This window comes from Parambassis ranga, chromosome 13, assembly GCF_900634625.1.
Source record: "Parambassis ranga chromosome 13, fParRan2.1, whole genome shotgun sequence".
Taxonomy (NCBI): Eukaryota; Metazoa; Chordata; class Actinopteri; family Ambassidae; genus Parambassis; species Parambassis ranga.
The window spans coordinates 14606927-14621000 of NC_041033.1; the positions used below are offsets into that span (position 1 = coordinate 14606927).

Here is a 14074-nt window from a genome sequence, read left to right on the forward strand (position 1 = left end):
AATGCTGGCGTGTTAAAAAAATTGACCTAAATTATTCTTTCCTGAAAACAGACTAACAAACATTTAAGGAAAATGGTGTTGTTCATTCTGAGTGCCAAACAGTCTGCAAGACATGTGGTTTACTCTGACTGCCACTTTGCATGTAACACTCCTATCAGTCTTGGGCAGTTAAATGAATCTTATTACAAATCTCCCTGGTCTCCATGATGAGACCACTGTATTTCCCTCGATGACATGGAGGACACAGACACAGACAAACAAATAACAGCACCAAGGAGCAGCATGTAGCATGCACAATCAACCTTGGATTATGTTGGGCCCCAGTGACACCTGCCAATCCATGCGCGTCCCTGTTAAACCAAAGCAGCCAGCATGCATCAGAGGTCGTTCTCTGAGAGGGTGTTGCACAGTGAGGGAACAGACAGCAGCTTATTTAGTCAGCAGGTATTACCCAAGGACCTTGACAGACACAGTTTATTTCAGCAATGAGAAAGCCCCTTTAACAAAACTGAGGTAGAGAAATGGACAGAAATAAGAGACTTAATAAAAGATTTAAAGACATCAGGAAGGGCATCTCAAAGGGACCGCCACATCAGAAATGTTTTTTCATTTAAAAACAGGCTGCAATAGTAGTATAAGGGCCAGAATTAAGACCCAAAGAGAACAGATTTAGAGGTGCAGCTGGAATAGAAAGAATGACAAACATCTTCCTTGATTGTGTGTTAATGCAAAGAATAAGAGAGAAGAGGAAGAAGCTATAAAATCCAATGGACAGGCACTTCTCTCACCACTGTCACGACCGGTTTGAGTAGACGAGACAGTAGCTGATGCGGGGTTGCCTGGTGCTGACACCGGGGCTTCAGGAAGCTTTTCTTCAGTGAAGACAGAACTCAAGTCCTCAGGGGCTGCAGTCCAGTTCCTCGCTTTACTGCTGGACTGAAACTGGGCTGAAACTTTACCTCTGGGAGTCATTTCAGCCAAACTTTGCCTGGACCTAAAGCTAACCTGGGCCATCTTATCAGCAGTAAGATCACACGAGGAGAACAGCTTCTCTTCCAGGGATGGGCCTAGAGGGGTGAATGAGGAACAAGCTTCTTTATCTGGACTGTTAGGGCGCTGTGTTGGATCTCAGTATTGAAAGTCCTCTGCATGATATTTAACTGAAGCAGCACAAATATTTATTAAGGCTTCCAACTGAACTTATAAACCTACTGCTACAGAGCTGTTTATCTACAAGATGCTGGGGACACACTAGTCCACTTACTGGTTGTGATAATATACAGATTCTACCAAGGGCAGATGGGAAGAGGACCACACACTGGGATGTACATAATACTTAAATATGATGTATGGTTGCGTCGGAAACATAAATATATTTAAGCTTACACTGTGTTACTTGCAGAAAATTCTGTATAAAACACACAATTTTACACTTAATCTAAATAATTGTCCATCAAAATTTCAAAAAATGCCCACAATGTCAAAACTAGAACTAGGCAGGTATTTTCTTCTATTTGAGTGCGAAAGTCACAAATACATTATTTTTATGCAATCCTTCTTGAATAAAAAAAGCAAGATGAATTCTTCAGGTGTCTCCTTTCTTCTATCAGTGGCAAGCCATCCATTAGCCATCTAATCTGCTTATTCCAGATGCTAAACAACTAGGCCAGAAACGTCTCAGAGGATTGGGGGAGACACTGGATGGACGACTGGCTGCAGCAATTCTCTGCACAGAAGGTGATCTCTCTATGTCCTGTCATTCACAGCATCAAAACTGAAAGCTGTCACAGAGCAGCTGCTCATCCCTGAGATTACACATGACAGGCAGTCCTCTACTAACGGGTTCATTATCAGTGTTCAAATGGGTAAAACCTATAGAGAAACATTCTGTTTCAAGTGATGAAGCTAGTTTACTTTCATTATTCTGCATTTTGTTCGCTTGCTTTATAGTGTCTAACAGATTGTGAGGTTTAGGCAAGCAGGCCATCTGCAGTGCTGGCTACCTCCTCTCACATTGTAACATAGGCCAAGACCAACCCAACATCCAGGAGAAGCAAAACACTCAGCGTCAGCAATAAAACCAGCACTATATGTTTTAAAAGAAAAAAAGTCTAAACAAGTTGAGTATACATTATGCGGATAGGAGGGATGTCAACAAAGCAAAGGAAGAGTTACCTTGAAATGTAGATTGGGAGCTGGTGTTGACAGTAGAGTGTTGGGTGGCAGTAGGAATGGACACACAGGCAGGGAGGGATTGTGAGGAAAGGTGGAAGTTGGAGGAAGTTAAAGTGTTTACAGGTCCCTGAACAAAGTCACTAAAGTCGTCATCATCCTCAGAAAAACCTGTCTTGGGGACAGAGGATGACGGCTGGACATGGGCCTGAGAGGAGAGGCCGAGGTTGGAGGAGGTGGAGGAGAAGGAGAGCGGAGGGAAGGAGGCGGGGGTGTCTACAGGCCCCTGAAAGTCACTAAACTCATCATTACCCTCGGACAAAGCAGGGGGGTGGGAATGAGTAGTGACAGACGGGTGTGATGGCGATGAGTCTGCAAAAATGAAGAAATAATGATGATGGCACAAACACATGACACACACTACAATGGAGAACGAATTAAAGGTTGCATAATGCAGTGAGTGAGATAATGACTGTTTTGTGCAACACCAAAAACTGTAGCACTGCAGAAAACATAACTTATAATCAGACTCACTATAACACTATATCGCTGTAATACCGACGATCATTTACGCCAGGGGTCGGCAACCTTCAGCATTAAAAGAGCCATTTGGGCTGGTTTCCCACTGAATAAAGCTCACACAGAGCCACAAACCCCTAACTACTAATCTATACCTATCTGACGACTAAATTGAAGGTAATATTAATCTATATATAGGCCTAATATAGACAGCTATAGATAATATTTATCTGAACAAAAAATGCCTGTTTATATGTTATTTTGATTTTAGTGTGCCGTCATTAATTTCCTCCATGCCTCCATGCCGGCGGCTACAGTAGTCAACCTGAATTATGAAACACGTCGTTCAGGGTCCGATATAAAAATATAACGGCTTACTTAATTATTTCTTTCACCTCGTTAATGTAAGTTCTGCTCTGGAACTTCACTGCACAGCGTATCGTATCCATTTCAGGGCTGTAAGACGTCGCTTTGGTTTTCACAAAGCATTGAGCTCTGATCAAGCTCTAGCAATAAAATGCACGTACACTGGCCTAAGATTCATGTAGGAAAGTGGTGAGGATAAAAATAAAACACAGTTGGGAACCACTATCCATTATTTCAGGGTAAGTTTGTTGTATGTTTGGCTACAATTTTCTGAACTGCACAGAAATTAGGTAAAGAAAATCTAAGTTAAGTTAAGAAAATTACCACTGAGGTTCCTGTTTGTCAAACATACACAAAATAAGGCATTACTATGCAGAGATCGTGATTGTGACTGTGTGACTGTGTGAAGAGAGAGACAGGATAAATGTAATGCAATGTGTTTAACATATTACACAGACCCACAGATAATCCCAATTTTGGTTCATGTGGCTGCTAGCTGGGCAGTCCCAACTCTGACCTGCCTCTAATCCAGTTTTTATTCTCAGATGAAGGCGTTTCAGCACAGCTATAGAGAAACACACCAGGGAAGATAGACAGGGATAACAACTACAAGCTTTACCTGGCTTCTTTGTCTGTGATGACGGAGTGGGGTGCATCTTGGCGTCTCTGCTGAAGCCGTCCAGGTTGCCTTTGATTGCCTCCAGGGCATCGTCACGGCTCTTTTCTCCTGTCTAAGTAGAGAACAACAGAGTATTAAGAGCCCAGAGGGTTTCAAAGACATGGTAGTGGACATGCCAGGGAAACAGTGAGGTAAACAAAGGTGAAAAGAGAAAATCTCACCTTGGGTTTGACACTGCTGAGCAGCCTCAGCTTCTGTTTCTGCTCCTCGAATTGTCTTCTTTTCCTGTCTTCCTCCAGCATCTTCTGTTGCTGTTCTAGACGTTTTCTTAAGGGACAGAGAAGTACAGACTTTATATAGAGAACCAATAAACTACACTATATTCTTGATGCAAGGTGAAATATTACAATTGTGAAGTTGATCAAACTGACAATTCATCTTGGCACCAATTCAATCTCTGTACCAGATGTCATGGCTGCCCACCCAATGTTTGTAGTAACATTTCATTCAAAACCACAAACTGCACAGTGAGATAAGAGGTAAAAGTCCAATAAAAAAATGGGATTAGTTTCAGTTGGGGAACTCTAACCTTATTTACCTTCCAAAGAGCACGATTTGAAATTCATGCAAAAACATAATGATTTTAGTATAAAATGTCTTACTGGTGCTCCTCAGCCATTTGTTTCTGCATGTCAGCAGTGTACTGTGGCCCAGCAGGCCTCATGCCCATGAACTGTGGCTGACCCAAGAACTGCATCCCAGGGGTCTGCATCCCGATCGCCATCCCGCCCTGTACAGACACGTTCAGAAAGCTGCTTAAAAATCTCATTAGAATTCCTGCTGTCACACTCCTTTTACATTACATTTAATGCTAATACTGAGGGAAAGCAATGTAAGTCAGACTGGTGTTAATGGATTAAAGTCTTGAAAGAAAGAAATGACCAGGTGTAATAAATTTCTATTAAATGTACTGATATTTCAAACAGTAGGACGTCAAAATAAAACAATGCAGCAGTGTTCCAGTGTTAAGTACTCTTTAGTGCATTATCATTAGCAAGTTTATTAAAAGTGCTACAATGTAAATGTGGAACATCACTTATCTGACTCTCGCACATAAACTGACCTGCATAGGAATGGCACCTGGGGGCATCTGTCCCCCAAAGTTCATTCCCATCATGCCCTGCATGTTGGGCTGCATGACTGGAACCATAGGAAAGCCCTGCTGCTGCTGCTGCTGCTGCTGTTGCTGCATGGGAACCATGCCTATACACACAAACATCGTCATGGTTTAATGTAGACATGTAAATAACAGTGGATTGAGACATGACTCTAAGCATAATTTAAAGTACATGGAGGAAAAGTTAATACTTTGGAGTTCGATTTAAGAAAATAAAAAAATCTGAGTCTGGACATTATTCAATATAACAAATCAATTTCTTGGACAGCTGGAAAAAGACACAGGCTCAGCAACAACCAAATCTGTTTTTCTGGTGACTACTGTGACAGCTTGGAGCAAAACAAGAGGAAAAAAAATTGGAAAAGTGTGTGTTTATTTTCACAGATGCTGTGTAAGCTGACAACCAGAGCTGAGCAGCCAGCTCCTACTAGAGCCTCCAGACGATTCATCATGTTAGGGCTCAACTGGGCTGAATAAATGGCTTGTTTAGGAGGCCGCTCACATTCTAATTTGTCTGACTAAAATGACATTGCTAACGGGAGCATGTAATGACCCCTAAGAGACAGCTGTCCCAGTGGTGCGTGGATGGTTTATCAGGAGTGTTACTGCAAAAGGCAACGGCCTAAATATGATGAGCACACAAAGCTAGGTGATGGCACATCTGAGGCCCACAGAGCACAGTGCTGAACTCCAGTGTGCTGCATCCACACTGCAACCTCACATACCCAAACACAAGTGGTGGACCTTAAAGGGCAGGGACCACATATTAATAAAAAAGACTGAGGAAAAGCAATGCAGGCTAAAAACCAGTCTTTAGAAGACCAAAGGGCACTTTTTTGAACAGACCTACTGGCTAAATATATTGTAGAAAGCAGAGGACTGGACAGGTCATTTTGATTGCACAGTAACTCACCTTGTGGTGGTCCCAAACCCCCTCCAACAGGATACATAAAACTAAAGGAAAAAAAAACAAAGAAAAAGACAGAGCATTAGATTCAATGTAAAACAAGGCAATTGAAGCACGGTGTCTAATGCAGCAGTCTCTGCTTTAATAACAGACTGACAGCACATGAAATGCTGGCAGAAGATTGCGGCTGTAATAATATCTTTAAAAGCAAGCCATTTAACATCTATCATCATAACACAAATGCATGAGGCGGAAGAGTAGAGTTAAAATGGATGTTTGGCTGAGTGTGTCTGACTACGGATTATTTGTTAGAGGTTGTTTTTGTGCAAGTTTCTTCGACTTCAGATTTTAGTTCACATTTTGCATCAAGTGCATAAATTTAAAATGACACAATAAAAGAATGTTGGCTATGTATAATTATTATTTTTCACATGGCTATAAAGGCACAGATTACACTGCATCTGCACCAATTTCCACATATTTACTTTAGAGAATAAGAAAATAAAAAGCTTTTTCTGTAAGCTGAAAGGTTGGAAGGAAAAAGTCCACCCTGCATGGGCTTGTTGGTGAGAATGACTGATCACATCATAGCAGATACTCACAAACTGCAGGCTTGAGGAGAATTTTAAAATATTAAGCGTTTGAAATTTTAACCAACAGCAGCAACATTTGCCACACCAGATAAACGGGAGGGCAAGAAAACATGCTCAGTTTAGATTCCACAGGCGACTTGGATTCTGTCACTGGGTCTGTGCTGAGAAAACAGGCCTTTAAGAAATAATGAGAGGAAGTCTCTACAAGTTGGCAAAGTCTGTTCCTTAGCCTGAGCCAACCCACACAGGCCTTCAGCTATTTGACAAATAACTTATTACAACTCAGTTCTTCAGGCTTGAACTGACGATGCAGAGACAAACAGAAGACCGAGCCAGCTCCCAGTGACTCCCAGCTAAACTCAATCATTACTAATACAAGAGGTGACTGACACTATAATGCTGACAACTTCAGTAGACAACTGCGGAGCTCAACACTTCAAGCACTAGCTAACATAATGATCAAATCCCTGTGAAAACATCTATTTCTGTCTAATAGTGCAACCCGAAATAGAAATCCTTATATTTCCTTACATCTAACACACAGCCAATGACAAACTGATGAAGACAGTGGAGCATTTAACAGTTAAAGAACCTCCTTCATATTTACCTCATATTTTCCACTAGTGCAGCTGGTGTAAAGGAAACATCTATATTTTTGAAAAGTAGGAATAGTGTCAAAACATCTCTGTTGGTTTAAGCGATTCTAAAACATTTGCATCATATTGATGTAAATTGATGTGCTTGGTCCTCAGACAAAAAAATCCTTATCTAAAACCATGAATCCAAGGTTAGAGTCCTGATGTTATGGCTAGTGTTAGCGTCAGTGATGATGCTTGACTTGGAGAGTCTCACATCTGCTCCATGTAAGATTTGCAGCTTAAAAAGCTTTTATAGCAGCGCTGCAGCCCTGCACCCTACTATCCTGCAGCAAATAACAGGTCACGGCCGAGCAGATTAACATAGAGGGAGATAAGCAGTAATAGCAGCTGTGGACACCAGGCAGGCCAGTGCCTTGTAAAAAAAACCTGTAATCATGCAGTAGCTATGACCAGAATGCTGGGAGGTGGAAGAAAGCGTCATCACTGCTGACGCCAAAAGATTTTCGGCTTATTCTAAAACTGTGAAATATGAAACAGACCTAAAACCACTGCTTTAAAGAAAACATACTAGAACTTCTGCTACTTCTGTGTAGTACTATTTAAAGCAAAAACAAATAGAAGTGAGAATGATTTCAGATATTGTCAACACCCTTAATTAATATTCAGTCATTGCTGGTATTTTCCCGTTCTTCTCTTTGTCCTAAAACAATAAAAACCCACAGTTGGTCAAACTAAACCTGTTAAAACACTTTGTAACTGAGTTATTAATTTATTGATTTTTACTTTACAGCAAACATATCTCATATTGTCATACTGTAATGAACATTATTACAATCACATAAGCCTGTTAAAGACAGAGGAAGTGCATGAAGCACATAGCACCATATAAGATTGATTTAATGGATTTCAGCCACATCTTTTGGAGAAATACGACCACTGAAACTCTGATATAGTTACTCTCAAAGCTACCTGTGGACTGTTGAGCTGTGACAGTTCAGTACGATTTGTGCACAGCACTACTGCTCCACCTCCTGGCTACCCACACTGGTGTACAGGTGTTTGTTTGTTTTCTTGTGGCTGTATTATAAAGTCAGTCTTACAAAAAATAAATGGGAAAATTCACAAATATGCTATTTGATGTAACATCATCATCCATCATTGAAACACATTTTCAGGCAAAACAAAATATGAATATGAAACAAAAATGATGTATTTATTAAATTACTGCAAACAATGAATGACAAACTGCTTGCTAATAGTTTTTATACCTCTAAAGATGAGGCCTTGTCAGCAGTGGAGAATAAGTAGTACTGGCAGATCTTTTTCCTAACAGCCGTGCTCATTTACAGTCTTGAGGGTTTTGGGTTTCACCTGTCGGATCAGTATCACCTGGCCAGTTGGGATGCTTGTAGCCAGAGAGCATATATTTATAATTCATGCTGCTGGAGCTGGTCATGAAAAAAACATGAAGCTGAGCTGGTCTTTTCATCTCCTCTGCAGGTACCTGGACATCTCCAGTACATTTACAACCACCTACTCCAGTGTGCATGTGTGACAGGCCTGGTTATGTGATGTAGTAAAGAGATGTGGAGGGGAAAGGAACAGCAGCTGGTGTGGCAGATAAGAAAATATGGGCTAATTTAGCAGCTTTCTGACACTGATCTTAACGTCCCAGCTGATTTATCTGCTTAACTATTTAACAATGTACGAACATGGCAGTGAATACCACCACGTCTGATAATATAAGCAGAGCCAAGGCAGATAAGGCCAGATATTGTGACAATCAGGCCTGTCTACATAGATGCTAGCATTTTTAACAATGCTACACGAGAAAGGTGTACATTTCCTTTCTAAATATCGTGACATATTTGTGAACAGCGTAAGCACTGGGGATAATATCGATCACAGAAGACATGACATGTGACATTTGTTAAAATATGAACACTGTGGCGTTAGTTTGGTCCACTCTGAACAGGGACAGGCACAGACAGAAGCAGCTAGCTTACAGTTAGCTTTCAGAGTAACATAACGTTAGCTGAGACACCTGACAACCAGCCATCTCATCTCATCATCCAACCTCGACAACAAAACCTGCGTCCACCCGCCATGTTAGAGGAGCTTCCGGGCGCTAAATGTAAAGCTGTGCGGTCGTCACAGACGAATCCCTCTAGAACAAATGATTTTTATTCTCGACAAAGTCAATTTTAAAAGGCTAAAATACCTGCTGCCTCCCCCAGATCCTGGCCGCAGCGCCATCTTGATAACAGCAGTCACTAGTATGAAGATGACGTCAGCGGTGACGACGGTGAATATGGGTAGGCTGTGCCCAGAGAGAAGTCTGTCAGGCACAGCTGCCTGCGCTAACAGGTTTTCAGACAAAACAAAAGTTTATTAGGTCAGACCATGAGACTACTTCTGTAGAATTTCTGTAGATGATTAGATAAACTTCTAGTTTAAGATAAACGTGTCAAACATATTTAAATAAGGTTTTTAGACTGTACAGGCCAAACTTAGAGGTCACCAATGTAGCATCAAATCCCCATTCTAAATTATTGCTTACTGCGATACATGCATCCTACCAGCAGGTGTCAGTGTTTATCTTTGTTACAGCTGAGTTCATACGAGGGCAAAAAACATTAATGAAACTAGAGAGAGACTAGCTAGTTAATGCAAAGTTCTGTTGTGTATGTCTCAGTAAAAGTAGAGCCAATCACATCTCTAAAACAAACTCCTCCTATTCTATTTGATTGAACATTTTTTTTTAATTATTGTATTTTTTTGCAGAACATTTTATTGACTTGCCTTTCTAAAATTATTCAGATAAGTCAATAAGGTGTTTTGGTGATGGTCTGCAATATTTTACCTCCAACACATGCATCCAGCTGCTGATGTCTAGTCCAGCATCTTTACTGGCTGCCTGAAGTATTGAGTGCATTGTGTTGTCCTGACAAAGCGATTTACTTTCATTGTTACACCGATGATGAGGTGGAGCAGCGAGGAGAAGCCTCAGTGCCATTGTCTCATAGTGGCTGTTGTTGTAAAAGATTTACAGCTTAATGACAGCACTGTAAGACAGCGGATGACAAGCCCCGCTGCTATCCATCACCTGGGTTGCCCTCTCTCCTCATGCCTCAGCCACCCATTCAGCAGCAATGATTCACAGTCGGCGTACACGACAGAGGCAGAAACACCTGAGAGAGACATGAGCCAGAAACACATGAAGAATTCACCTCCTGTTTTTTAGCAGGTGCTCAGGAGCAGCAATGTCTCAACATTTTTTAAAATAAGTCTCACCGCTGCTTCTCTTCTGTGTGAGTTTGTATGAACAACAAACATTTACATGATTATTTTTACTACTTTCAGGCAAACAAAAAGAAAATATATGAAGAAAAAGGGCTGGATATTAAGATGTGATGTCTCCAGTCAGAACCATATATGGATGAAGACACTGATGTTGTTTCCTGTTAAAACTGTGGACTTCTATTTGTGTAAACAAACATGGCTGACATCTTTTTGTATTCTCTGACTTTTGTATCTTTAACTTTACCAAACAAAAGGAAACAGATCTAATCAATCTGTCATAATTAATTAAACTGTTTTCTGGATCTTGTTACAAGTGTTTGTATTATTTTCTGATGCTCTTATTGCTTCTATTGAGACCCATCAAAGACGAGACTGACGAGGCCTAATCATGTCTTTGATGGGTTTCAGAGCGTGGCCTCCCTCCCTGCTGTGTATGCTGGGTTTAGCTGGAGGCCAACCAACCCTCTCACTCACTCAGTCAGTCAGTGGACCTGGACTGGACGTGGGCAGCCCCCCTGCAGTGAGGAGGTCCGGGGCAACACAGGGTGAACATTAACCCAGGTCTCATTCTGGGCATCCCAGTATTCCCCATAAATCATTAACTCACCATCAGCATCAAGACTGTGACAGCATCAGCATGACAACATCAATCTGTCAGGATTCCTCTGAAGCAGAGACGCTCAGCCTCACATGCAAATACACCGGACTGAAAACAGGCTTCAACTTTCAACCTGGGAACACCACATGAGGTCCTGAATTTATTCTGAAGGTTTATGTTTTCTTTTTTAAATAGGGCTCATTTACAGAACAATCCTGTATGTTTACAGTAACAAAGACCTGAGCCTGTTTCTGAGGACAATGTACAACCATCATCATATCAGATAATTATCTTCATTACAATTAACTGATTATCAATTTAGTACTGGGCACATATAAGTCTACTATGATATACAGTTGTGTTGTCTATGTATAATGTAATATTGTGAGGACACTGGCACTGATAGTCTTTCCTAAGCAGCAGATGGAGACTAAAGGCAAAGTTTAAAAAAGTGAGTGAAAAAGGCTTATAAGGTATATTAATACATTGTTATGATCAAAAACATACATACATACAGTGGACTGTAACATACCTTTAAAAATGACACCTTCATTCTGATTCTGATCATTTGTGGTGTTTTAAACAGAATTTTGAGTAACTGCATGTCACAAAAACACTTTACATGCAAAACAACTTAATAATAAATAAATAAATAAATAAGCTGCACTCATCATTATTATTATTATTAATGATCATTTTTTAATCCTTTTTTTAGCTTAAATGCCTCTCCACTGATTTTCCAGGTCTGATATTTTGTGACATTAAATAAAAGTTTTAAACAATCAAATGAACAATGATCAATTGAAGTTGAGAAATCAAATGAGCCCAGATCAAACGCACCAGTTGGGCCTGGCTGTCACTGTAGGTGGTACTGCTGTGGCTGTGCGGTGAAGGGTCCTGATTGTTGCTCCCTGATCTCCATGACTGTGCAGCAGCACAACAGAGGCCCTTCTTGACGCAGCTTCTTGATGGAGGACTCCCATCAGAGCGGCTCCATGCATGTGTATGTATTTCTCCATAGAGAAGTTGGCGTAAACTCTGGTCGCAGTGACCAATTAGCCCTGGCAGAGCTTGGCCTCCTGACCCTTGACCCCTGCTGGGTAGTCTTATCCCTTAACCCCTCGGGCCTCAGCTGGAGTTGATGTAGTGTCCTTTCTTTTGGCGCTGCTAAACACACGGCCACATTCAGCCGACAGCTTCCACTTTCTGTCTCTTTGTCCCCGCTCCTCTGTTCCCCGTGTTTCAGCTCGCTTCTCCCGTTGACCTCTGCAGTCCTCGGCCACTCGGAATGTGTTGGTTGACTTCCAGCACAACAGCAGATAGTTTTGATTCTCTGAGGGAGCACGATCTGCACGTCAGAGCGGGATTTCTTTCCTGAACCTGCGTTCATTGCCGTGTTTCTGTTAGAGGGGCCTTACCTTAAAAAAGAAGATCCCTGACCTCCCCATCACATCAGGGTCTTTCAATATACCACCAGAAGCAATGTGACATTTAATGACTACAATAAGCAGAAGTGGATCTGATCCACACACATTAACACTGGTCGAAAGCTTTTTTAAATTATTTTATTTTTTAAGGTTTTCTGTAGATATCAAGATAATATAGTTGTTGTAAATTCTTCCAGCCGTCTTCAGCTTCGATTTAAAAAAAAAAAAATTTTAATCACTGGTGTTTCATTCATGTTTTATCACATTTTATATATGTATTTGTATCCATTTTGCTGAGCAGGTTTTTATGTAGAGTTCTTTAAAATGTACACAAATTATAAAAGGTCACACATAAACTTAAGTAAAACTACTTTCAAAAACGAATTAAATCAGTTATAAAAAAAAAAACAATTTTTTTCTCCAACCTAATCCTTCATGACAATAACAATCTTTTAACAATACCACCTTGCCACCTTCTTTATGTATCATTTTCTTGAATATCTCACACTTGACCTGAACTTTGGGACATGTGTTCTAAAACTCACTGCAATAAAGCCATAAATAAAGCTACTAATATTCATACTGTTGCCACCGGCACATGTATCAGTGACACTGATATCATTTAAATATGTGTATTTATATTTCTCCTACATGTAATATGGTCCATCCAGCTATTATATCTGACCTTTTAGATGATCAGTGTAATTAAATACATGTGTCGGGGCAACAGATGGCTGAGAGCAAAAAGAACTAAGAAAACTAAATATTTAAAATAAATAAATAAATAGAGAGAATGTGCCAGATCAATACAATGTTAAAGTATGACCTAATTAGAGAACAAATGTAAACTGCAGCCAGTAAAGACTTTAACATTCATTCAGCCTTTAAATGGATCCCGTTTGCATTGAGAGCGCAGTGCTGACCCTAATGTGATGTTTGGAGTCTTTAGTGTATTTCAAACTCTAACAGATGCTAATGAGCCTCCCTGTATTTCAGTTTCTTTTGGAAAAGAGACTAAAAGAGACGCAGTCAGATCTTTAGAGGCTTCCTGGGTCTCAGAATCAAAGGCCTTATTGAAAACCAAATGGAGCAACATCAGTGGATTACAAGGCTTTCCTCAGCAGGGCTCCAAGATGGACGCTGCAGGTCAACTTGGGGATAGATTGTCGTATACATCACAATCCTAGGAGTTTGATTTGAAGTTTTAAAGTGGCTCAACAAGAAAGTTTTGGTACTTTTTATTTTTACACGGTCCAGACTTTAGTTTGTTGTCCACTAAGTTGTCCTTTTTTTTTAGTCTTTTAAAGTTTGTTTTGTTTTGTATCAAGAAAGCCAAGAAGCGGCAATAATCAATGTTCATTGAACCCTTGTTGTGTCAACAAGTAATCACATGATTGACCACGGTAAATCTGATAAAGCCACAGAGACTTATCAGCTGATTCAGTTCCTCTCTGACTGAAAGATGAAAAGTATCATAGATGTGTGATGTGTGTAGATGATGAAGAACATATGGGACCATCATCAGGTGGCTCTGTAATGCTAGATGTGTGAAAAATAAACTTTATGTTAACAAGTTGAAATGGTTAAGGTAATATTATTGTGAAAATTTTCTCATATATTCATTCAAAAATTCAAAAATAAAATCTATAAATCTGAATTTGAATCTATGTCCCTGTATTGTGAACAGAGTCTTTTTATAGTATACGTCATCCCTTTACTTTAGAACGTTGCTATTCACAGACTCATACAGCTAATTAACAGCTATCTTAACTTGCTTATTTACCAATGATATAA

General features: G+C 40.3%; 1 protein-coding gene across 7 annotated transcripts in view; it reads right to left on the reverse strand.

The window, feature by feature from the left end:
- synrg (synergin, gamma) overlaps positions 1-9218 on the reverse strand; it is a 34378-nt gene extending 25160 nt beyond the window's left edge. For 2 of the 7 annotated variants that reach the window (XM_028420594.1, XM_028420595.1), the window contains exons 1-8: positions 9174-9208; positions 5767-5807; positions 4800-4939; positions 4339-4466; positions 3898-4003; positions 3677-3788; positions 2176-2544; positions 789-1067 (exon numbers count right to left, since the gene is read on the reverse strand). In XM_028420594.1, coding sequence (XP_028276395.1) covers positions 789-1067; positions 2176-2544; positions 3677-3788; positions 3898-4003; positions 4339-4466; positions 4800-4939; positions 5767-5807; positions 9174-9208 — 1210 coding nt within the window. Of the gene's footprint in view, positions 1-788; positions 1068-2175; positions 2545-3676; positions 3789-3897; positions 4004-4338; positions 4467-4799; positions 4940-5766; positions 5808-9173 lie in introns of all 7 variants that reach the window. The other 5 variants (XM_028420599.1, XM_028420597.1, XM_028420600.1 and 2 more) reach the window with 3 other exon arrangements.
- Between the last annotated feature and the right edge of the window lie 4856 nt (positions 9219-14074).